The 23,765-nt window shown below is 40.6% G+C and overlaps 1 protein-coding gene across 1 annotated transcript in view; it reads left to right on the forward strand.

Moving 5' to 3' along the window:
- The window catches only part of HBS1L (HBS1 like translational GTPase), a 186,402-nt gene that overhangs the window by 136,025 nt on the left and 26,612 nt on the right, over positions 1–23,765 (forward strand). The window contains exons 7-13 of the mRNA XM_077486814.1: positions 423–588; positions 837–954; positions 1,300–1,446; positions 3,171–3,245; positions 7,767–7,884; positions 10,948–11,016; positions 14,541–14,645. Of these exons, the coding sequence (XP_077342940.1) occupies positions 423–588; positions 837–954; positions 1,300–1,446; positions 3,171–3,245; positions 7,767–7,884; positions 10,948–11,016; positions 14,541–14,645 (798 nt within the window). The remainder of the gene's footprint in view (positions 1–422; positions 589–836; positions 955–1,299; positions 1,447–3,170; positions 3,246–7,766; positions 7,885–10,947; positions 11,017–14,540; positions 14,646–23,765) is intronic.

Below are 23,765 nucleotides of genomic sequence, written 5' to 3' on the forward strand. Positions count from 1 at the left end.
AAAATACTGATTGCCTGGTATTCTCTGGCTTTGGAGTTACTGACCCAGGTCAAGAAAGTCAGAGCAGTCCGAACTACATATTTGCTTTCTTGGTTCCAGATCCATAAGTATTTGTATTGGATGCAAGCAGCTCAACAGGAAAACTAGGCAACTAGCACTTTAAACAGAAGAGGTTAGCAGTGGTGGCTTCAGTGTTTTTATTATGACTGGTTTCCATTAGCCAGTTATAGACACGAGGCACATGCTACATATGCTTAAAAACTCTATTGAAAAAAATCCATCTAAATGGCTAAAAAAATAAAAGATTCCTAATGGGAAAATGAACAGGACTTAAGAATAAACATTCATTGGTGTGTGAATTTTAGCTTCTACTGTACAAGAGAAAATAAATTTTTTTAATCCTTTTTGCCTTTTGTAATCAGGCCATGTTGATGCTGGGAAAAGCACGCTTATGGGTCATCTATTATATCTCTTGGGACATGTGAACAAACGAACCATGCACAAATATGAGCAAGAGTCCAAGAAAGCAGGAAAAGCTTCTTTTGCGTATGCTTGGGTGCTTGATGAGACGGGCGAAGAGAGGCAAAGGTATATTTTTCTGAGATTAGTGGCTTGTCATAAATAGCTGGTTATTTAAAAACGTCTAAAACTTATAGGCAACTCTCACCAGTTTGTGGGAATACATTTGCATATTTCTGGTTTTGTTTATTGGGGTATGAAGCTAATCCCTGATTATAAATACTGTATCTCCTAAACAGCATTCATTGTCGTTTGAATTTTATATTTTTTTCTGCTGTTCAATGTACATAATCCAGCTGTTTATTTCCTTATTGTAGAGGAGTGACTATGGATGTAGGCATGACCAAATTTGAAACAAAGTCCAAAGTTATTACTTTAATGGATGCTCCGGGGCACAAGGATTTTATTCCAAATATGATTACAGGTGCTGCTCAAGTGAGTTCTGTCTGTTTTTATTATCAGAGATGTAGTCTACATTTATTTGCTTAGAAGTGTAACATTTTTTTTTTAAACCTGGTAGAAGTTTTAACTGTTCAATACTATTTTTAAAACTAAAAGCAAAAACTTGTTAGACTTCTACTTTGAAAAGCCATGTTTCTGTTTTCTATCATTGTCATTTTTTGTCATTTTGATTAATGGGCAATTTAAAAATAAGTTCTCTTTATTTTTTGTCAGTTTGCATGTAGTCACTCTCTTGTATTGCTAGGTTAGTACTATTCCATATAAACCTGCTTTTTCCATAATGTTTCTTTTGTGTATAGACTATTTCCTGTCTTTTAGGCTGATGTAGCCGCTTTGGTTGTAGATGCCAGCCGTGGGGAATTTGAAGCAGGCTTCGAAGCTGGTGGACAGACACGTGAGCATGCACTGCTGGTCCGCTCTCTTGGTGTAACTCAGCTTGCAGTAGCAGTCAATAAAATGGATCAGGTACATTGTCTTATATTTATTAATCAAGTTTTCTGGATTATTCCCTGTCTATGAAAAACCGTGTGCATATATATGCCTTACTCGGGCTATGACTTGTTTGCATCAGTAGCCAAAGTTTTAATGCCTGGTAAATAGAGGTTATCCTGAAGTTCTTTGAACATACTTAAAGCAGGGTGCGCACAGATTGAAATTTAGACAGTTCAGGAACAGGGCAATTTTCAGTTTGTGTGCGTAGCCCTCCTGGGTTAACAGAAGCTGATCTTTAGAACCTGGAAAACCCTGTTCGATCAGCAGTTTGCAGACGATTAACTTCAGCACTGATCAGTCGATTCTGACAGCAGAGTCTCCCCACTGTCAAAATAAAATGTCCCAGCAGGGGATTTTTGCATCCACATCGCTTGTATGGATGCAGGAATCTGTCTTCTTTTGTTTAGCCCGCTGGCATTGACAGTGTGTACCCAGTTTTAGTATTTCCATTTTTGTGTGTACAGAATCTCTTCACTGGATTTGACAATATGGAGCATTATTTATTCCAAAACATCAGAATACATGCAAATATCTGAACTCAGTAAGGCCCCCTTCCACATGGGGCAGACTGCCTGTCCATTTACACCCAACTGCCATTCGATCCATGGGTCTCCAAAGTTTCTTAACACAGGGCCAGTTTACTGTCTTTCGGACTTTAGGAGGCCCGGACTGTGACGAGTGAGGCTAGATATTGTCCAGACATCAGTGGGAGTAAACATTGCCCCAACTTTGATATTAGGGGAAGAATAGTGCCTCATTATTTTGTGTCAGTGGTAGGAATTATGCCTCATTGTTGGTGAAAGTGGGTGTAATAGTATCATCGTATCAAGGGTCGGTTAAAGACAAGCAAAGGGACACAACCTGACCCTTGGCCACAGTTTGGAGTCCACTGGCCTAGGGGAACCCTACTTGTTTGTTTTTAGCAGATAGGATCGGATGTCAGTAGGTATAAATGCACACATGTCCATTTACACCTGCTGCTCCATAAAGGTTACTGGAGGTTCCAATTGGGTCATCCTGAAAAACTGACAGGTAGAACCAACTGGTCCAGTAGTGTTAAAGGGGTCTAATAGGTTAATATGGCTGTAGGGCACCTGCTTAACAAATTGCCATTTTTTGTTTTTTTTGCAGTGTTATTCTGACTTGGGTGACCTTGATCCTTATTTCAGAAGCAATATGGCTGCATTGTAAATCAGTCAGAGGAAGGCAGTTTATACAGGATTGGTTATCCTAATGTTTTTGGTGCTGGAGGGAAAGGTGTCAATTCAGGCTTACCAGATAGGGGGAGCACAGGGAAGATCTCAACACTGTGCTGATTTTCATACATGGTCTAGTTTCTGCTGGTTGTGGGGACAATACAGGAAGCCACAAAAGTACAGGCAGTGGCAGTTGTGTGTGAATCACAAGAGTGGCTAAGTCGCACACATTTTGTCACTTGCACCACCTCATGTGTATACATTTCAGCAGCTTGGCTGAAGTTATACTTTACTCCTTTGGAGACATTTGTCAAATTGAAAATTCAGATGCTCCATTTGTGTTATGTACAGCTGTCATAATTCTTTGCTCATTTATGGGAATTTGTGTACAGAGTTTGTTTTTGTTTTTTTGTAAACAGAATTTGCATTTTTACCATGCTTTCACTAGTCCCCTCAGCTTTTTGTTCCACCCTGTTAAAAGCTTTCTTATATTACCTGTAGGTTAACTGGCAACAAGATCGATTTCGGGAAGTTACTAGTAAGCTTGGGCACTTTCTGAAACAAGCTGGATTTAAGGTAGCATGAACATTTATTTATGTTTGTCAACTATCGTATACTTTTGATCCACAGAGCACAGACTGCATGAGTGTGGGATCCTGACTTGGTTATGTTTGTTTTTTTTTCCTATACGATTTACCCACAGGTCATTTATTTCAAAGATCTATATGGGGGAGTTTAGTGGGTAATAGAGTAAAATTGTCCTGACATACCATTAGTGATATGATTGTGTTCATACAGGCAACACACAACCCCTCTCCCCACATATTTATACACAAAGCTGTGCAGGGAAGCTGCTATCCACATCTGGAAATTTCTTGGTAATACCATGTGACATTTCATAGTGCATAGCCAGAAAGCATCAGGCCAGAGACAAGGGTGGTATATTTTCACAGCTCTGCATGTAAGATAACAGGGTTTCTCTTGCTTGGGTCTCCACTTTGGTGGACAGACCACTACAAAAAGGCAGTCTTTCACATGCCTGCCTATAGCATTGACAGACTCTATCATGACAGCCAGTATAACCTCTAACAAAACAATCTCTCAATGTGTATCTAAACTCCCTTTTGTATGCCATTTCACTTGCTCAATGCCTTAGTGCTTGCCCTGTCCCTGAAGACTCACTTTGTGAATAAGTCAGTCAAGCCAAGCATTGGAAGCTACCACAGTTACATAGAATGCTGGACAAAGTCCCCATTTCCCACCATTTTTGCCACAAAAAGAGTTAATGCTGTGGGTCTGAGTGGAGACATCGTCTGTTGGGTGGAGTATTGCAAATGAGCGGCCTATCCTGCCATTAAGGAATTCTCTGCTTGCAAAGAATCACATAGAACATCGATCTTCAATCCTTTCCTGATGCTTGCTACCAGTAGTCCCCTCCAGCCATCCTCGCCTACTACCATCTGTTTGCACTTTAGGAGGCAGCTGTCCTTAAGGACATAACTGATAAGTCATTGAAATCCCTCTTTAGAATTCTCTTCTCGCTGGTCACTACTCTCCCTTAGCATATTTCCACTTTTGCATCCTAATTGTGATAATACTTCATTTAAATTTGTTTGGAAGTCCCAGCCCGTCTATTAGGACAGATCAACCTGAACTTACTTTGAAATGCTTGCAGTCAGTATCATACCTTCTTGAAACATTGAAAGGGCAGGAAATATTTAAGCAAAAAATTACTTTTTTTTTCCTATGCTGTGTGACTGGGAGCACATAACAAACATACAGTGGGGTTTCTCAAATTTGACTACAAAAGTGGAAATACGCTTTAAAATAGATGTTACCACTATTGTGGTTAATCCCTTGAGTATAGGACACATGGAGCAAATGACTGTAGCTTTATACTTCAGTTGTGATGGTCTGCTGTAGGCTTTCAAGTTTATCTGTCACATGGTTTTTATGAAAGTACACGTGTAGGACAATTAATTGGACTGCGGAACCCACATCCAAGAAGTGTCTGACCTGCAAGGTGCAACATTCAATTTCTTTGGATCTAATCTTAAAATCATTATCAAAGACACTACTGGTGTGTCTTTGCATCATGCAGTGGTGCCTGTGCACTATATATTCTGCAGGAAAAAAAAGCCTAAGAAACATACTGCAAAGTCTTCTCCCTTTTTATCTGTTAGGAATTTCTCTGCCCCCCTATCCTCCATGTTGCAACCCTCCAAGCTGGTGGACACTTTGTGCTGTTTTGTTCCTTGCCCCACCACCGTTTCTCACATCTGACCTTCCTGTGTCACTACTCAAATTAGCTGATCATTTCTCTAGTTCTTAGTGGCAGAACAGTTTCAAGGATTTTACTCCAACCTGTTCACCATTCAAAAACCCAAAGGAGCATTAACCCCATTTTGGATCTCAAAGCTCTGAATGTCTTTGCTTGCTCCATGGAATCCGGTTTATGCCTCTACTCCCCACCCTCCGAAATGTGTTCCTTGTCTGCTTCACAGGATCAGGTTGAAGGGCATTTCAGTGGTCCTATTTGCTCCAGACTGGCCCTGGTGGATGAAGTATGAAGTAGTATGCCGACCTAGTAAGACCTCTTGCTGACACTTAATGTGCTCAGCCGAATCATGGAGATCTTCAGTTCCATCGTCCTCCTTCAGGATCACTGACTTCAACAGTAGTCGAAGCCCAGGTTGTAAAGGTTTGAGAGTCTGAGTGTGTGATTCTTAGAATTCTAAAAACTAGGCAGTCTACTTTACACAAGATCAATCACCAGGCATTAAAGGCATACATCAATTGGTGTGTTTCTGGATTTCTACCCCAAAGGTTTCTCTGTGGAATGAATCCTCTCCTTCCTGCAACTAGATCTAGCCATTTAAGCCATCACTTCTGTGAGGCTAGTATCTAAACTGGCACCCTTATCCTGCAAAGAACCCTTTCTGGTTTTGTATAGGGACAGATTGGTGTCGAATCTCAAAACTTCCTTCTGGCTTAAGGTAGTTTCCCCCTTTCACCTCAACGAGGATATTGTTCTCTCATCCCTCCCTTTTTCTCCATTGCCTGGATGGGGTTCAAGCTGCGTGAGTCCATCTCGCTGCTATTGCTTTCTTTAAGAAGATGGATTCCCTTTTTTTTATTCTGGATAGGCACGGTAAGGATGCTTTGCCTCCTCATCCTACCCATTCCTAAGTGACTCATGTAGTTGATCATGCAAACTTATGGTCTTAAGCATCAGTTTCCACCCTTTCCTGTACAGGTGCTCACTACTAGATATGTGAGTGCTTCTTGGACATTTCATCAAGCAGCTGTTTCCCAGATTTGCAAGGCTGCCACCTGGTCTTCTCTTCAGATTCGCTAAGGTCTACCAGATGGATGTTCTGGCCTCATCTGATGCTTGCTTTGGGAATAATGTCTTTCATGCAGCTCTACAGTAGTCCCCATTTCTTGATTGTTTGCTGATATAACAAAACTCAATAGCATGTTTAACGCATTTAAACCACTTGCCGCCAAATAACATACATGTATTGACCTCAAGTGGTCATACCAGAATGATGCCTACAGCTGCAGGCATTATCCCGGTATTTTTTTAAGAGGTGATCGGCTTTTATGTAAAAGCCATCTTCGTGGCTAAATAACCGCTGGATATCTTTTACACGTGGCAGAAACCCCTATACCCCCGTCACCTCTGTGGACTCTACTGTCTCACCAGTGAGCCTGGAATGAAGTCAGTAGTTCCACTGGCTTAACATAGAGCTTGTCAATGAACAGAAGGTCCCCAATGGGCTCTATGATCTAGGAAACCAGAAGCGATAAGGATTATTGTCACTTCAATTTCCCCTGATGTAAACTGTACCATTTAAATTAGTGGTGCTAGATGCTTTTAAGGGCAGAGGAGACGTGGGGTCTAATAGACCCCATATCTCTCCGGAAAGAGTACCTGTTACTGCCACTTTTACAAGGGATGTTTGCATTCCCTGCAACAGCAATAAAAATAGCAATAAAAGTAATTTAAAAAAATGTTAAAAATATAGATATAAAAATATTAAAATGTAAAAAAAAATGTAAGGCGCACCCCCCGTGCTTGCGGGCAAAGGTGATTGCACACGTTGATCCTGCATGCATACATACATGACGATTCGATTGCACCACATGCAGGTATTCTTCTTGACATACATATATTTTTTTTACCGACACTTTTTTCTCTGCTGCGTTCTACATTTCTGTTCAAAGAATGGACATAACATTTGTTGTATTCTGTACAGATCTGTATTCTGTGTTGAATTAATATGCTTGCTCTGTACAAGATCTGTGCAGTGTGTACTTCCTCTAGCACACTTCATAATTATAAATTCAAGAATACTAACCCTCCCTTGCTCTAGAATTATTTATCATAAGGCAAACCAGGTTTTACTTAGGAAGCTTTACAATGTACAGTTGCCTGGGCACATCTTGTATAAAAGCAGTTATCCAGGCAAAACATCGATTGAGCACCCACAGTCATATATGTTAGCCAGCTTTACCATTGCCACAGTTTTTTGTCTTGCCTGTGTGTTTTTTTTTTTTCCCAGATTGGCTGTCAGGTGGACATTGCCCCAATCCCCAATAGACCAGCCAAAAGCTGCTGAATTGGGAAACACTCATTTGATGTGTGTGGGTTGTTTTAGTCAAATAAAAACTAATAGATTACTAGATATAAATAAGGATTTATCAGAGCTGTTATTGAAAGGTCTTGTTTTTGGCCAGGTAAATTAAGCGGAAGTGAAAAGTCAGAAGAAAAATGGAGCCTATAAATAAATAAAACGGAGATATAGAAAAATATATAGACATATTGTTAAAATGGTCATCAGCTTTCATCTTAATTAATGTTTAGTGTTATATGCATAAACTGTGGTTGATATTCTGTAACTGACTTTGTAATTAATTCAGTACTTAAAATAGGAAATGTCCTTTTGCAAATGTTTGCAGTATATAGTCAGTCATATATTATGTTTTACACTAACTGGATTTGCATTGATGTAAAACATTAATACCAACAAATTTTTATCTCTGTGAAATAATAAGTGCAGTAGGAATAATAATCCTTTTCTGCCTATTTAGGACAGTGATGTATTTTATGTTCCTACCAGTGGGCTCAGTGGAGAAAATCTGGCCAAATGTAGTCAAATACCTGAACTGACAAGCTGGTATAAAGGACCATGCCTTATTGACCAAATTGGTAAGTACCTCCAAGGGGCATTTAAGCAAATTAGAGACTAATGTAGAAGAAAATCAGGCTGCCTTGCAGCAGATTCTATGCAGTAGTTTTATGTGCATTTGTGACCCCTGAGCCTGTAATTCTGACCAGCCAGCTGAACCAGATTTTCACAGATCAGGGGTCAGGTTTTATACTGTTGAAGTGCTAATTGAGAGTAGCTAAGGGAGGAATTAATGACTCGAACTGCCTAAATAATATACTATAGGTCTGTCTCAAGTTTGTTTAAAATTGTCTCGTTGCTCCCATTTAGCATTGCCTGGCCGTGCAGCAAAATGTATAAATGTCTTCCTTTTTACCTCCATGACTGCTATGTGAGAGTGGCAGAAATTTTTATGCATTTTTTTTTTTTTCCACCATGAAAAATCTATATAGAAGCTTCTTTAAAGAGAATATCTTGCCAGTGCTGTCTGTGTTCCATAGTAGATTTTCTCCTCAATTCTTATGTTATGTATACAGTGCCTTGCGAAAGTATTCGGCACCCTTGAACTTTTCAACCTTTTGCCACATTTCAGGCATCAAACATAAAGATATAAAATTTAAATTTTTTGTGAAGAATCACCAACAAGTGGGACACAATTGTGAAGTGGAACGAAATCTATTGGATAATTTAAACTTTTTTAGCAAATAAAAAACTGAAAAGTGGTGCGTGCAAAATTATTCGGCCCCTTTACTTTCAGTGCAGCAAACTCACTCCAGAAGTTCAGCGAGGATCTCTGAATGATCCAATGTTGTCCTAAATGACTGATGGTGATAAATAGAATCCACCTGTGTGTAATCAAGTCTCTGTATAAATGGACCTGCTCTGTGATAGTCTCAGGGTTCTGTTGAAAGCGCAGAGAGCATCATGAAGACCAAGGAACACAGCAGGCAGGTCCGTAATACTGTTGTGAAGTTTAAAGCCGGATTTGGATACAAAAAGATTTCCCAAGCTTTAAACATCCCAAGGAGCACTGTGCAAGTGATCATTTTGAAATGGAAGGAGTATCAGACCACTGCAAATCTACCAAGACCTGGCCGTCCCTCTAAACTTTCAGCTCAGACAAGGAGAAGACTGATCAGAGATGCAGCCAAGAGGCCCATGATCACTCTGGATGAACTGCAGAGAACTACAGCTGAGGTGGGAGAGTCTGTCCATAGGACAACAATCAGTCGTACACTGCACAAATCTGGCCTTTATGGAAGAGTGGCAAGAAGAAAGCCATTTCTCAAAGATATCCATAAAAAGTCTCGTCTAAAGTTTGCCACAAGCCACCTGGGAGACACACCAAACATGTGGAAGAAGGTGCTCTGGTCAGATGAAACCAAAACCGAACTTTTTGCCCACAATGGAAAACGATATGTTTGGCGTAAAAGCAACACAGCTCATCACCCTCAACACACCATCCCCACTGTCAAACATGGTGGTGGCAGCATCATGGTTTGGGCCTGCTTTTCTTCAGCAGGGACAGGGAAGATGGTTAAAATTGAGGGGAAGATGGATGCAGCCAAATACAGGACCATTCTGGATGAAAACCTGTTGGAGTCTGCAAAAGACCTGAAACTGGGACGGAGATTTATCTTCCAACAAGACAATGATCCCAAACATACAGCAAAATCTACAAAGGAATGGTTCACAAATAAACGTATCCAGGTGTTAGAATGGCCAAGTCAAAGTCCAGACCTGAATCCAATCGAGAATCTGTGGAAAGAGCTGAAAACTGCTGTTCACAAACGCTCTCCATCCAACCTCACTGAGCTTGAGCTGTTTTGCAAGGAAGAATGGGCAAGAATTTCAGTCTCTCGATGTGCAAAACTGATAGACATACCCCAAGCGACTTGCAGCTGTAATCGCAGCAAAAGGTGGCTCTACAAAGTATTAACGCAAGGGGGCCGAATAATTTTGCACGCCCCACTTTTCATTTTTTTATTAGTTAAAAAAGTTTCAAAAACCCAATAGATTTCGTTCCACTTCACAATTGTGTCCCACTTGTTGGTGATTCTTCACAAAAAATAAAAATGTTATATCTTTATGTTTGAAGCCTGAAATGTGGCAAAAGGTTGAAAAGTTCAAGGGGGCCAAATATTTTCGCAAGGCACTGTACATACATTATCATTTTTTTTTTTTTTTTTTTAAACCCAGCGGGCTACCCGAAAAAAAAAACTGAGGCGCTCGAGAGGAGCCACTGTACTAACTATGCAATCTTAGTACATCGATCTCCCCTCTGAGCTATTGGTTTCTGACAGGAGGACTGCCCTCCCCAGAACACACCAGTCAGCACTGCCAGTGCTGATCGGATGCTGGTTTTCCAGCATACTCTTTTGACAGAAGCCAGCAAGGATGGTGCACACACGGGCCGAATGATAGCCGGTTTCTGTTGAACTGGCCGATATTTGGACGGTGCCTACATGGGTTTATTGTGACACCCAGGTGCTTCATTCTTAGGAGGATATTAGCTATTCAGTTATTCGGAGAATCCTCTGTGGACTCATGTCCATGTTACTGGCTCTTTTGGCCTCATGGGCATGCACACTATGGGCTGTAGAGCGTGAATGATCCATTTCCTTAAGCATATGGAGCTACATGTAGGCAGTCTATATAACTCTATGGGGAAGCAGTGAGTGGATGGACACCACTGCACGTGCAAATAAAGGTCATAGAATAGTAAAAGCCTGCAGAAGATGTTACTATTTCTCATCTTGTATAATTTTTTAATTTTTTTATATTTAAGCAAGGGTTATTTGAGGAGTGCCAATTTACAAATCCCAGAAACCCTCAGTAGCCATCATGTATTGCTCTTAGACTTACTAAATTGAAGAAGTCCAATTGAAGTATTTTAAGTATATTGTAGGCATGGAGTGCTCTTGTAGTTAAGCTTTAATGATCCTCCTTATTTTCAGAGAATACTTATAGGCTACTTTTTCTCTAGATAGTAAATAGTATTGGTGTAAATAAAAAAAATAAAAGTACAGTACACTGGCATTAGGTTTGTTATATTGATCACTGTGTATTATGTGAAAACTAATTGGTTTTATTCTCCTATGCAGATTCCTTTAAAGCCCCACAGCGGTCCACAGATAAACCATTTAGACTGTGTGCTTCAGATGTTTTCAAAGGTATTTTTATTTTATTTATACACGCACCACTTGTATGGCCAGGCCTCCTGCTGTAAAGAGAAACAGCACTTACAAGTAATACTTTTTAAGTACAGTAACTTTAGTCCATCAGGTAGCGTCAATGCTCTGGCTTGAAAAAAGTCTTCAGATTGAAATTATCACCTGTTTTTGTATTTGTGACAATTAAATTGCCAGGGTGTTGTCCTACATGATTTGCAGTCATGAAGTAGGTTTACCTTGGTCCATCAGTTATAGATCCAGTGGCTACTGAATATGGTACTAGGTGCAACTTACCACTGGATCTATTTTGCAGAATTTTGTTACATCTAAAACCCATATGAAGAACCTTTACTTACTGTCATAAACCAGTTGTTGAAGGAGATGGCCAGCAGACAGACAATGCTCACAAGTCAAAAGGAGATTTATATTGGATTGCCAAAAATGGGAATTGTTTGTATTGTTGTTAAAGTGCTGATGTTATAAAATGAAAGTGTATGATGTGATTTTAGATCACAATCACATGGCTAAAATAACGTTTAATTTTCTATTAAAGCTTAGTAAATTGAGCCTAAGGAATTTAGTTTTGAATTGGTGGCGTGAGGCCTGTGAAGCTGTGGCAAAAGTTATTTAGTGATGCTGAAGATTCAGGTAGGAAAAAGTGACTTATAACTAGCAGCTATGGTCCACATTCTGTTATGTCAAGGATACCTGGATCAAGTAATGTGGCCATTTGCTAAATGTTTGGAAATCTGGAGATCCACAAGAGCGCACTGTAGGTTGGGTACCCCCTTCTTTAACCTGCTCTGTAGAGTAGAGGATAGATGATGGCAATATGCCAGAACTCTGTGTGACTCCATAGTACAGGACAGAGAGAGCATAGACTTCTCAAAAGGGACAGGGGTCATACCCTACCTTGAGGTCTGCAGTTTTCCAATTGTTTTGCAAAAATTCAATACAGCTTGCTTTCTGAATAAAGTGGGTTGTGGACAGCATTTACTACAGTGACATTAAGGATTTAGCATGAGTTAGTGCTTAAAGTGATTATAAAATAACAAACATCTCTATACTTACCTGCTCTGTGCAATAGAATTGCAAAGAGTGGCCCCAAACCACCTCTTCTCAGGTCCCCTGCCAGCACTTCTGGCTGCTCCTCCTGTCAAGTGCCGCTTTGGGAAGCCATGATCACTCCTGAGTCCCGCTGCTGCGTTCATTGACACAGCTGGACTCAGGGGGTCCCCCCCCACCAACACCACTCTCTCTTCACTGGCCTTGATTGACGGCAATGGGAGGCAGTGCCCCAGCAAAGCCAATGAGACATGGAAGTGAGGGGAGAGAAGAGATGCAGACATGCACAGCACTGGATCAAATGAGGGCTCAGGTAAGTAAAAGATGGGGGGGGGGGGCTGTCAAAACTGATGCCTAAACATTTTTTACCTGAATGCAAGGGATGCATTAAGGTAAAAAATATTTAGGCTCTAGAACCACTTTAAGTATACATTTTATATAAGCATGAAAACTGTCGTTGGTCGAAATTTTTGGCCTCTATGCCTATTCTGGGTTGATAACTCAACAAATCATCAGCATGACAGCCAGTCAGCTAGCATCTTTAAAGGAAGACGTTTTTTCTGCATAACAGGCTTGGACACTGGGCAGCAGAAAAGATGCCTGGAATGCTGGCAGAAAAATGCAGCACAAAAAACGCTCCTATGGAACATATTGTACATGTGTTTAGGCAAATTTGCATTTATAAGCATTTTTCCCCAAAACTGTAGAAAAAAATGTACACTTAAAAATGCTTGACAAAGGCCCATTTAGGCCCGTCAAGAATCATTTCTGCCCGAAAGCACCTTTCAAAAACGAACTTGTGATTATTTATTTATTTTCAGCCTGTAAACGCTCCTCTACAAATGTCTGTACACACATAAATGTTCATGGATGCATAAGCTAACATAGAGTTGCTTCTACGGCTTGGTTCACACCTATGTATTTTTTCAGTGCGTTTTGCAGAAATGCAGTAGTCCATTTAACATGGTTTCCTATAGGACACATTCACATTCATGAGTTTATCAGCCACTGCGTTTTTGGAAAGGGCCGGGACATTTTTAAACGCAACACACTGCGTTTTTGGTTCAATAGACTTCAATGGATATGCTGCGGAAATGCATGTAGTGCGTTTTTTGATGCATTTTGCATATGCAATCTGCCTAACAAAACATCTCCCCTTTTAAAAAAAAAAAAACATAAAACATGCAGAACACATTAAAAAAAAGTATGGAAACCCTTAACCTCTTCCGGACTGCCCACCGCATATATACTGCAGCAGAGCGGCCCAGCTGCGCAAAATCACAAATCTGTTCGTGTGTAGAGGCACGCGTGCTGCCGAAGTGCCGCTCCTGCTGTGTTTGCGCGCAGTGGGAGCCAATCTGCAGATCCGGTGGCCACAATGGCTGCCGCAAATTGCCAATCATTCTGTGGAGAGACGAAGCAGGGGTGTGCCTATATAAACCAGACAAACCGCTGATCTGTCAGGGAGCAAAAGAGAGATCTTGTGTTTTAGCTAAGCTGAAACACGATCTCTTTTCCTCCAGTGTATCCATCCCCCACACAGAAAGCACCTTCCAGGCACACGCTTAACCCCTTGATCACCACTGGTGTTAACCCCTTCCCTGCCAGTGTAATTTATACAGTGGCAGTGCATTTTTTTAGCACAGTATTGGTGTCGCTGGCCCCCCAAAAAGTGTCACTTTGTGTCCAATTTTTCTGAATCAGTGTCAGTCCTGCTAAAAATTGCTGATCGTTGCTAGTACTAGTAAAAACAATAAAAAAAAAAAAGGTCCCTAAATATATGCCATAGATTTTGGACACTATAACTTTTGCGCAAAATATGTAGCGGAATACATATTGGCCTAAATTGGTGAAGAAATTTTTTTTTGTTTTTTTATTTGGAATGTTTTATAGCAGAAAGTAAAAAAATATTGTTTTTAATTCAAAATTGGCGCTCTTTTTTTTGTTTATAGTGCAAAAAATAAAAACCACAGAGGTGATCAAATACCACCAAAATAAAGCTCTATTCGTTGGAAAAAAAGGACATCAATTTTATTTGGGTACAGCATGGCACGACTGTGCAATTTTCACTTAAACCAATGCAGTGCCGTATCGCAAAAAATAGCCTGGTCAGGAAGTGGGTAAAACCTTCTGGAGCTGAAGTGGTTAAACACAAAAATGCAGCCCCAAAAGTACTGCAGAAATGGATTCAAAAGCAAACTGCATAGGTCTGAACCAGGCTTACAGGCTGAAGAAAAAAAACACCAAACACCTGTATAAGCAAGATTTTTTTATTATGCCCAAGTGTGCATGAGGCCTTAACTGTTTCTGTTAAACCGGCCAATATTCAGTCTGTGCGTACCAGCCTTTAGATAATTGTGTTTCTCCCCGACTTGATCAAATTATCTTCAGTGATGCTCAGAACATTCAACTTATGTATTTAGGCAGCCTTATTTATAACCAAGTCTTTGTGTACTTAGATCAAGGCTCTGGATTTTGTGTGACTGGCAAAATAGAAGCTGGCTACATACAAACGGGTGACCGCATACTAGCCATGCCACCTAATGAAACCTGCACAGTAAAAGGTAAGCAAATAGACTTGCTATCGAAGAACAATCTTTCTTATTTTTATTGCTGCGTGTGTTTTGGCCCAGCAATCACTTCTGAAAGTTCTGTTTGCACCTGAAACTGTAATGTTCTGTCATACTGATACTGACTGTTGAATATTGAATTCTGATTCTTCAAACGAATTTCCTCACAGGTGACGACTGTGTGTGTCTGATGAGATGAACATCAACTTGTGTGAAACATTTCACTTGTAACTCGTCGAGAGTTTGGGAGGCTTCTCACACTCACTTTGGGTTGTTTTCTCACGCCACCAAAGATCCCCACATTGTTCTATTACTCATGTTTGTTTATTTAGTGGTGCATCAGCAATACCCTTTTGCATCACTGTGTCGTCTCACAGGGTTCAGGCAAGCAGCGGGAGAGTTTCGCTTTGGATACAAATCCTAAAAATAAGACCGCTACGTATGTGAAAGTCTGGTATTTCTAGTGCCATAATGAAATCCAAATTTTCACATAATGTCGATTTCTTTTCGACATAGAAATTACTCATATGTAAAGAAAAAAAATTTTTTTTTTTTTTTTTTTTACAGATTTTTAATTCCCGGACAACCCCCATTCTTTTTTTTGTGCTTGGTCAGTTTAACAAACATAATTTTAAGCTAATAATATAGTTAATAAAATGCAACAGTATTTTATTGAAAACAACCCAGAAAATGTCAATTTGTGTATGTAAATCCTTGGTATTTGTGTAAATGGAAGACTACAATGAACAGATCGATTGGTAGTTGAAAAGTGCTTATCTATAGGAGGAGTTTACAACCTGTATATTGCAATCCTAAATCGAGCAGCAGAACCTGTGTTTGGAATCTTCGGGGCATGCAGATATTTCATTCATACCCAGTTACCAACAAAGTGTAAGCCTTTGTACACACTGTCGGAGATTCCGACGGAACGTGTCCTATCGGACCGTTTTGTCGGATAATCCGACTGTGTGGTCTCCATCGGACTGTTTCCGTCGTATCCGACGGACCAAGTTTTCCAACTTGTCCGTAAAATTTTCCGTCAAAATGCTCCGATCGGACATACTCCAATCATGTGTAGCCTACTCCGACGGACAAGGTGCCAAGCATGCTCAGATCAAATTCCCAGACCAAAGCTATTGGCTACTAGCCTGAACGTAGTCCTGTCGTAACGAAATAACGTCATCACGTTATGTACAACCGGATTTTCCGACAACTTTGTCCGACTGTGTGTATGCAACAGTTTCGGACAAAATCCATCGGCCAAAATCCAATTCCGTTTGTATATGGGATATTGAGAACCAGATTTGAATATCTCAGCTCTGAGAGTGTGGGCCTTTAGGCCTTGTGCACATGGGCTTCAGCTTATACAAGAACAGTGTGTACAGCAAGCAATTACAAAGCTTTCAGTCAGCTTCAAGCAACTTTTTTTTAGAGACTTAAAAAAAAAAAGCTTAATTTTAAAAGAGAAAATCCCAAAAGAAAAATACTCTCTGTGCTCATGAGATCAGACACATCAGAAAAGATTTCTTATGGAGGGAGGCGTGGCGACCGGGCTCCAAGATGGACGTGTAATCTGAGAGCTCCGTCCGTCCACCGGAAATAATCCACCGCCATCCGAGCCCACCGTCGTCATCCACAGCCCCCGAAAAGATTTCTTATAGATAACGATGATGATAATAATAGTGTTATGTGTGCAAAATGATAAGCTATGTGAAAAAACTTGGTAATGGTAGAAGAGACTCCAGGACTGATGCAGCTGAAAGGTCAGGGATCCAGCTGGATGGAATTAGCTTTGTTGAAATAGCCAGCAGCCTTATCAAAGAGAAGGGCAGGAGAGCAGGATATCCTGCGGTGATGGATGAGCGAAGGGATGGGTGGAAAGGTGAGCCAGAGCCTAAATTACAGTGCAGCAGTGTTCATCGGATCTGGGAAGATCCTCATGGATATGCAGAAAACATACGCATATGTTAATAAAGGCATGTATCCATTTATTGCACAACATAGGTAAACACTTAAATTCAAGTAAACTAACTTCTGCTTGCGCTTGGAAACAGAGGAGAGCTGAGTACAGTGAAGCGGCACGTATCTGTCATGCACAAGTTTCTGGGCCCCTGTACAAGCCCTTTTACTTCTCCATGCCTGCTTTCTTGATCCTAGGAACCCGTAGACATTGCTGTCTCCACATCCTTTTAGCAGGTCCGGAATCTTGTGCATGACAGATGCTTGCAAGTTCACTGCACTCAGCTCTCCTCTGTTTCAAGCTCAAGCAGAACTGTGTTTACTTGAATGGAAGAGTTTACTTATGTTATGCAATAAATGGATGCATGCTTTTATTAACATATGGGCTGTAGCCATTTTCATATTTTCTTCAGTTTAAAGTCAAAGCCACAGATCCCATTTGTCATCTGGGTTAAAGTGCATTTTTTTCATAAATCGGGTGGTAATATCATAAGTTACATATATTTGCTTTTTTTTTTTTTTTTTTATAAAATAGTACTACTTTTTAAAAATGTCCCCTGGCCACACTGCCACACTTTACAGCTTAAAGTGGTTGTAAACCCTTACAAACCACTTTGACCTACAGGTAAGCCTAGATTAAGGCTTACCTGTAGGTCCAAGAAATATCTCCTAAACCTACACGGTTTAGAAGATATTTACTAAAAGACAGTGACAGCTGTCTACGGCGCATGCACACTATCGCCGTTAGCATCAGGGTTTACTTCCTCTTTAACATTTTGGTTATCTGTTTACTCAACATAACCTCATCTTTTTTTATTTTGCGAAAAATTGAGTATTGTGTTTGTGTGCACTAAAATAAATGTTTTCTTTTTAATTCTTTATTTTCATTTGCAACCAAAGAGGAAAAAACAAAAATTCCAGTTACAAGTATAGATGACCAACAATGACACATTTCAGGGGATGCCTTTGAATCACTAGTACTCCCAACTATGCAAAATAGAACACAAAGAGGAGAATAAAATAAAGAACAATCTTAGTTATCACTAAAATAATTAACTCCATTTTCTGTAAGACAAAACAGACAACATTGGAAAAGGTTTGGCCTATTAGAAAATGATACAGCAGCCTGGCATTATAGATTACGATGTACTCCACTAAGAGAAAAGATGGCTCCTTTAATGTATTATTTACTATGCATTTGAAGACCAGCTGTGCTAATATCGTGCAACATAAAAAGTTGCAGCTCCCATCATTTTATTCTCCAGGGTCCCTGCTTTCAGAAAATGTTTTGGGATTTTAACAGATCTTCATCTTCTAAAATGTGTATTTTAACATGTACCCAAAAAATGCATAAACAACTTTTAGTTTAATAAGTAAAAAGACTAAGTTAGAAGGAAAAGTACTGACCCTCCTATCAGACAATAAATCTCTTAGGTCAATGAGGTCTTCTGAGTGGAAAATCTTACAGCTTTCTTAAAGTAGAAAGAAAATACATTTCCAGTGCAAATGGTTCTATTGGAGCAATGTCACATTCAAAAAGGAATGCCACTTATTTATTCCATAGAAATATAACACTGCGCTCCTTAATGGCCCCCTATGTATGCTATTTAGGGTGGAACTTCACTTTAAAAGGAAACTTCTACTTTAACACACTTATTTGGGGGGGCTTGGGGAATGGGTAACTAGTTTGGGCAGTTACCTACTCCCACTTCTGCTCTGGCTGCCTAGTTGTTTAGAGCGGAAGATCTCCCTTCCTGCCCACCACCTTCTGGGACATGTCAGTACACCATGTGCATGCCGATCTTATTAGGGAAATTATTTACCACTTGCCGATCCACAAGGATCAGGACTTCTTACCTAAGAAATTTCAATTGCATTTTGAAATTGTGAGTGATGATTTGTACAGAGTGACCAAATAAGTAAAAAAAAGTTACAGGGGAACCTGCTTTGTTGCTAGTGACAGCCTGCTTCATATGCCATTTTTGATTTTGCCTTAAGTACAACTTTAGTAATGAAGCTTGTTTGTACATGGCTTATGCATCCAAATAGGGATGAGCTCAGGCGTGTTCTCACTTAACACGTGCAGAGCCCGCCAGGAAGTCGGCGTAGCGCTGCGCTAATCACAGGCAGTGAGACATTGCCCCGATGTGCGGTTGCAGAGATCGGGCAATGTCTCACTGCCTGTGATTAGCGCAGCGTTGCACCGATTTCCTGGCGGGCTCTGCACGTGTTCCATGTGAACACGCCTGAGCCCATCTCTACATCCAAACTTGAAATCTTTGAGCTTCCCTTTAATAGTTCTATAATATTTACATCCAGCCCTTAAGACATTTTAGCAGCAAGCCTGCATTCAAGTGCAATGTGTGCAGAATTGTGCAATTTTGTGCACACTCACAAAGGACATGGGAAGTGTGTGCATTTCATTTATTGGTAAGCTACTTTGCCAAGTGTGTAGGGCAGTCCATTGAAATGAATGGGCTGCCTTATGAACGAAGCGCACACATACTATTTTCAGTAGCCCCATCACGCTAATAAAATCAATCCCTGACAACACTGATGATCCTTTTTCATATAAATTGCAGAGCAGCATGTTACAGCACTTAATTGTGAGAGAAGATTTACACGGGAAGTATTCCCACTGAGAAGAGACACAGGCAGACCATGCTGCTTAATAAGGGATACATTTTATTAGAAAAATATATTTAATAAATATCTTACTTAATTGTGACTGTTCACACCACAAAATGTTCTCCAGATCCATTCCGGATGCATTTCTGCATGCACATTTTTGTTTTTGATATGTATCCGGATGCATTCCAGGTGCTTTTTTGTTTTTTTCACTGTGCTGGAGTCTGTTGCATGTTTTATGCTTTTTACCAGTACAGTTATGTGCAGAAAAAAGGAGCATGTTGCACTTTTGTTTTTACTGGAACACACTGCACTGGTGTGAACTATACCAGTGGAACCCATATAACCTACTTCCCATGTGTTTTTGATGCAGAAAAAAAAGCACTGCACTGCATGTGGTGTAAATAGGCCCTTATTAAAATGTGGGATTAATAGCTGTTACATGCTGCACCGTAGGGTACATCTTATACCATAGGGAACCATTTGTTCAATCCGTTCTGTCCTGCATTAGAGAACTGTATTGGTGTGTTTATAATACGCTAGCATTCTGTCCTTTCACATTCACACAGCACCCTCTGCTGAGAGCAGATAAAATAGCAGACAGTTCCTGTAAACTCCACAATGCATTGTGAGCTGACAATGTAAATCTAGGTCTACACACAGGTTCCAAGAGCTTGCAGCACAACCCACAAACTAAAGATCTTGCAACTATACTGGGCTGAGATTTTGAAAGTCCTAACTAAGCTTTATCTAGCTGAGTGTGTTTTTTTTTTTAATTACATTTTGCGTTCTCGGCAGCCATTCTCCACTTTGACACACTTTGCCGCATGCCAAATGAGCGAGCATGGTAAACATGACTCATCATTGAAAGGGAATATTACAATGAAGCATTTTGAAATAACTTTTCAGTAATTCTGTGCTAGTGTCAACTTGTGTGGGAAACTTTCTGTAAAGCTTTTAGCTTTCCTGCTGAAATAAGGCCAAAACAGGTTGAATTCTGGTTAGTTTGGATTAGTGTAATTAAAATAAAGAGGAACTTCAAGCACCACCCCCTCCAACAGATAATTTTTCTATTTTCCCCTTCTTGCCTTATCGTTTAGGTAGAGCTTACATAGCATATTCACCCTCCCAGCAAATCCAGCATTGTCCTGCTGTGATCTGCTTATCGCACACTGGATTGTGCGAAACAATTTTCACTTCTCCCCTGATGATGTGCACTGCACATGCTCAGTATTTGATGGTTGGCCCTGAAGCCTACCGTGGTACTGCGTGGTTTCCTAGGAGGCTGTGGATGGCTGGAACTGTGTCATTCTCACCCAGGCAAGAATTAACAGAAGTCCCAGTTGGCTACACAAAAAGGTAGCTGCAAAAAAAAAAATTGCATTTGTGTGAAAGGTGTTTATTGTAGGTTAGATTGAAAAACCCGGTTGAAGGTCCACTTTACTCTGGTCAGACAGTTTTGTTGTCAGACATGCAGGGACAATCCCAGCGCCAGTAGGCATCTGCAAAATGTTTGCTAAAGGAGAAAAGTAATTTGATCATTTTAATGGTCTCAGCAAAATACACTGCCTGTAGATGGTGAAATTATGTCTGCATGTCTGCATGTCTGATTGTATTGTAAGTAACTATTGTAGTATATTGTATGTGTAAATTAAATATTGAACACGTCGCTACTTTTCCACGTAAAAATATTTCTAAAGGTGCTATTGACATGACATTTTCACTACATGTTGGTAAACGCCCATGCAATCCATCCATGCAAAGAAACCGAAACAAATATGTCCAGAAATTATGTGTAATAAAATGGAATGACGCAGGGGAAAAGTATTGCGCACATGAAGAAAGGGAGATGCAAAGGGGCATGGAAAGTAAAGACACCAGCTGAAAGCTATCAGTGATTATAAAGCAAATTAAAGCAAATTGTCAGTGCAAATTAATATCAGCTGGTTCAGTCTCTGATGGCCTATAAAAGGTGTCTCATTACCAAGGTGTCACACAAGAAACATCTCATGGGTAAAAGCAAAGAGCACTCTCAAGACCTTTGCAACCTTATTGTTGCAAAACATACTGAGAACATTTTTGAATGTTCTATTGAGCACTGTTGGGGCCATACAAGAAAAACAATAAGGCAGCATCCATCTAGTTTTAGGATACCATATATACCTTTCACACCACCATTTTATCTGATGTGTTACTTTACACCTTGGAAGACATACTAGCGCTGGAAGTGACTGTTTTTTGTATCTCTACTGTTGGGGCCATAATCCGGAAGGGGAAAGAAAATTTCACCATAACACGACTAGGTGCTCCTCACAAGATTTCTGACAAAGGATTGAAAAGAATTATCAAAAGATTGTCCAAGAGCCAAGGACCACTTGTGAAAAGCTTCAGAAAGACCTGGAATTAGCAGGTACACTTGTTTAAAAGAAAACAATAAGTAATGCACTCAACCACCATGGCCTGTATGCATGCTCACCACGCAAGACTCCATTGCTGAAGAAAAAGCACGTTGAAACTCATTTAAAGTTTGCTGCACAGCAAGCGTCATATCACCAGACATTCTTGATGAAAAAAAATCTGCTGCCATCTACCAGGATGATGAAGTTGAAACTAGGGTGTACATTTCAGCAAGACAATGATCACAAAGTCAAGGAAACTCTCAATTGGTTTCAAAGAAAGAAAATACAGTGCATCCGGAAAGTATTCACATCGCTTCACTTTTTCCACATTTTGTTGTTACAGCTGTATTCCAAAATGGATTAAATTCATTTTTCCTCTAAATTCTACAAACAATACCTCATAATGTCAATGTGAAAGAAGTTTGTTTGAAATCTTTGCAAATTTATTAAAAATAGAAAAAGGAAAAAATTGCATGTGCATAATTATTTACAACTTTTGCCATGGCACTCAAAATTGAGCTCAGGTGCATCATCTTTCCACTGATCATCCTTGAGATGTTTCTACAAATTGATTGAAGTCCACCTGTGGTAAATTCAGTTGATTGGACATGATTTGGAAAGACACACACCTGTCTATAAAAGGTTCCACAATAGTCTGTAGACCTCAGAGATAGGATTATATTGAGGCACGGATCTGAAGAAGGGTACAGAAAAATGCCTGCAGCCTTGAAGTTCCCAATGACCCTGCAGCATCCCTAAATGGAAGAAGTTTGAAACCACCAGAACTCTTCCAAGAGTGAGCCACCCGGCCAAACTGAGCGGTCAGGGGTGAAGGGCCTTAGTCAGGGAGGTGACCAAGAACCTGATGGTCACTCTAACAGAGCTTCAGCATTTCTCTGTGGAGAGACAACGTTCTGGATAGGGTTGCATAGGTACCACTTTTTGTAAGACCAGTACCAATACTTTTTTTAAGTACTTGCTATACCGATTACAGATACTTTTTTTTTTTTTTAATGTCACGTGAAAGTTTTCAAAGCATAATTTTGTAAATAAGTAATTTTTCTACTTCATTGATGCCCTGATGAAGCTGCACTGATGAGAAGGTGCTAATCTTCAGCACTGATAGGTGGCACTGATGAGGCCGCACTGAAGAACACTGATGGGGTGGCACTGATGAGGAGGCACTAATATGCAGCACTGAGAGGTAGCACTGATGAGCACTAATAGTTGGTAAGGATGGCCACTGATAGGCAGCACTGATTTGGCTGTGTGTAGCAACCAACAAATCTTACTGCGGGCGAGTGCTGGGTGTACCAAGATGGCCATTGCTGTGTTCGACACCTCCAACAAGCCGCTGACTCCCTCTGTCTTCTCCGCCCGTTGACTTCCGGGAATCGGCACGTGACGCCTCTAACACGCCTCTTATTCCCTCATGCGATGTCTCTTCATGCAGCGGTGCTGGAGCCTGGAGGTATCGGATTAAGCATCTGAGTATTTGCATGAGTACAAGTACTTGTGCAAATGCTCGGAATCGGCACTGATACTACGGTAGTATCGTTGCAACCTTCCAGAAGGACAACCATCTCTGCAGCACTCCTCTAATCAGGCCTGTTTGGTAGAGTGGCCAGACGGAAGCCACTCTTCAATAAAAGGCACCTGAAAACCCGCCTGAAGTTTGCCAAAAGGCACCTGAAGGACTCTGAGACCATGAGAAACAGAATTCTCTGGCCTGGCCAATACCATCCCTACAGTGATCGTGCTGTGGGGATGCTTTTCAGTGGCAGGAACTGGGAGACTAGTCAGAATAAAGGAAAAGATACATGCAGCAATGTACAGAGACATCCTTTGATGAACACCTGCTTCAGAGCACTCTGGACCTCCGACTGGGGCAAAGGTTCAACTTCCAACAGGACAACCACCCTAAGCACACAGCCAAGATAACAATGGAGTGGCTACGGTACAACACTGTGAATGTGCTTGAGTGGCCCAGACTTGAACATCTCTGAGAGATCTGAAAATGGCTCTGCACCAACGCTCCCCATCCAACCTGATGGAGCTTGAGAGGTCCTGCACAGAAGAATGGGAGAAACTGACTAAAAATATGTGTCTTACAAGGTCTCGAGTGTTA

Source organism: Lithobates pipiens, unplaced genomic scaffold (assembly GCF_037356315.1).
Source record: "Lithobates pipiens isolate NorthernLeopardFrog02 unplaced genomic scaffold, aLitPip1_a1.2 Scaffold_18, whole genome shotgun sequence".
Classification (NCBI taxonomy): domain Eukaryota; kingdom Metazoa; phylum Chordata; class Amphibia; order Anura; family Ranidae; genus Lithobates; species Lithobates pipiens.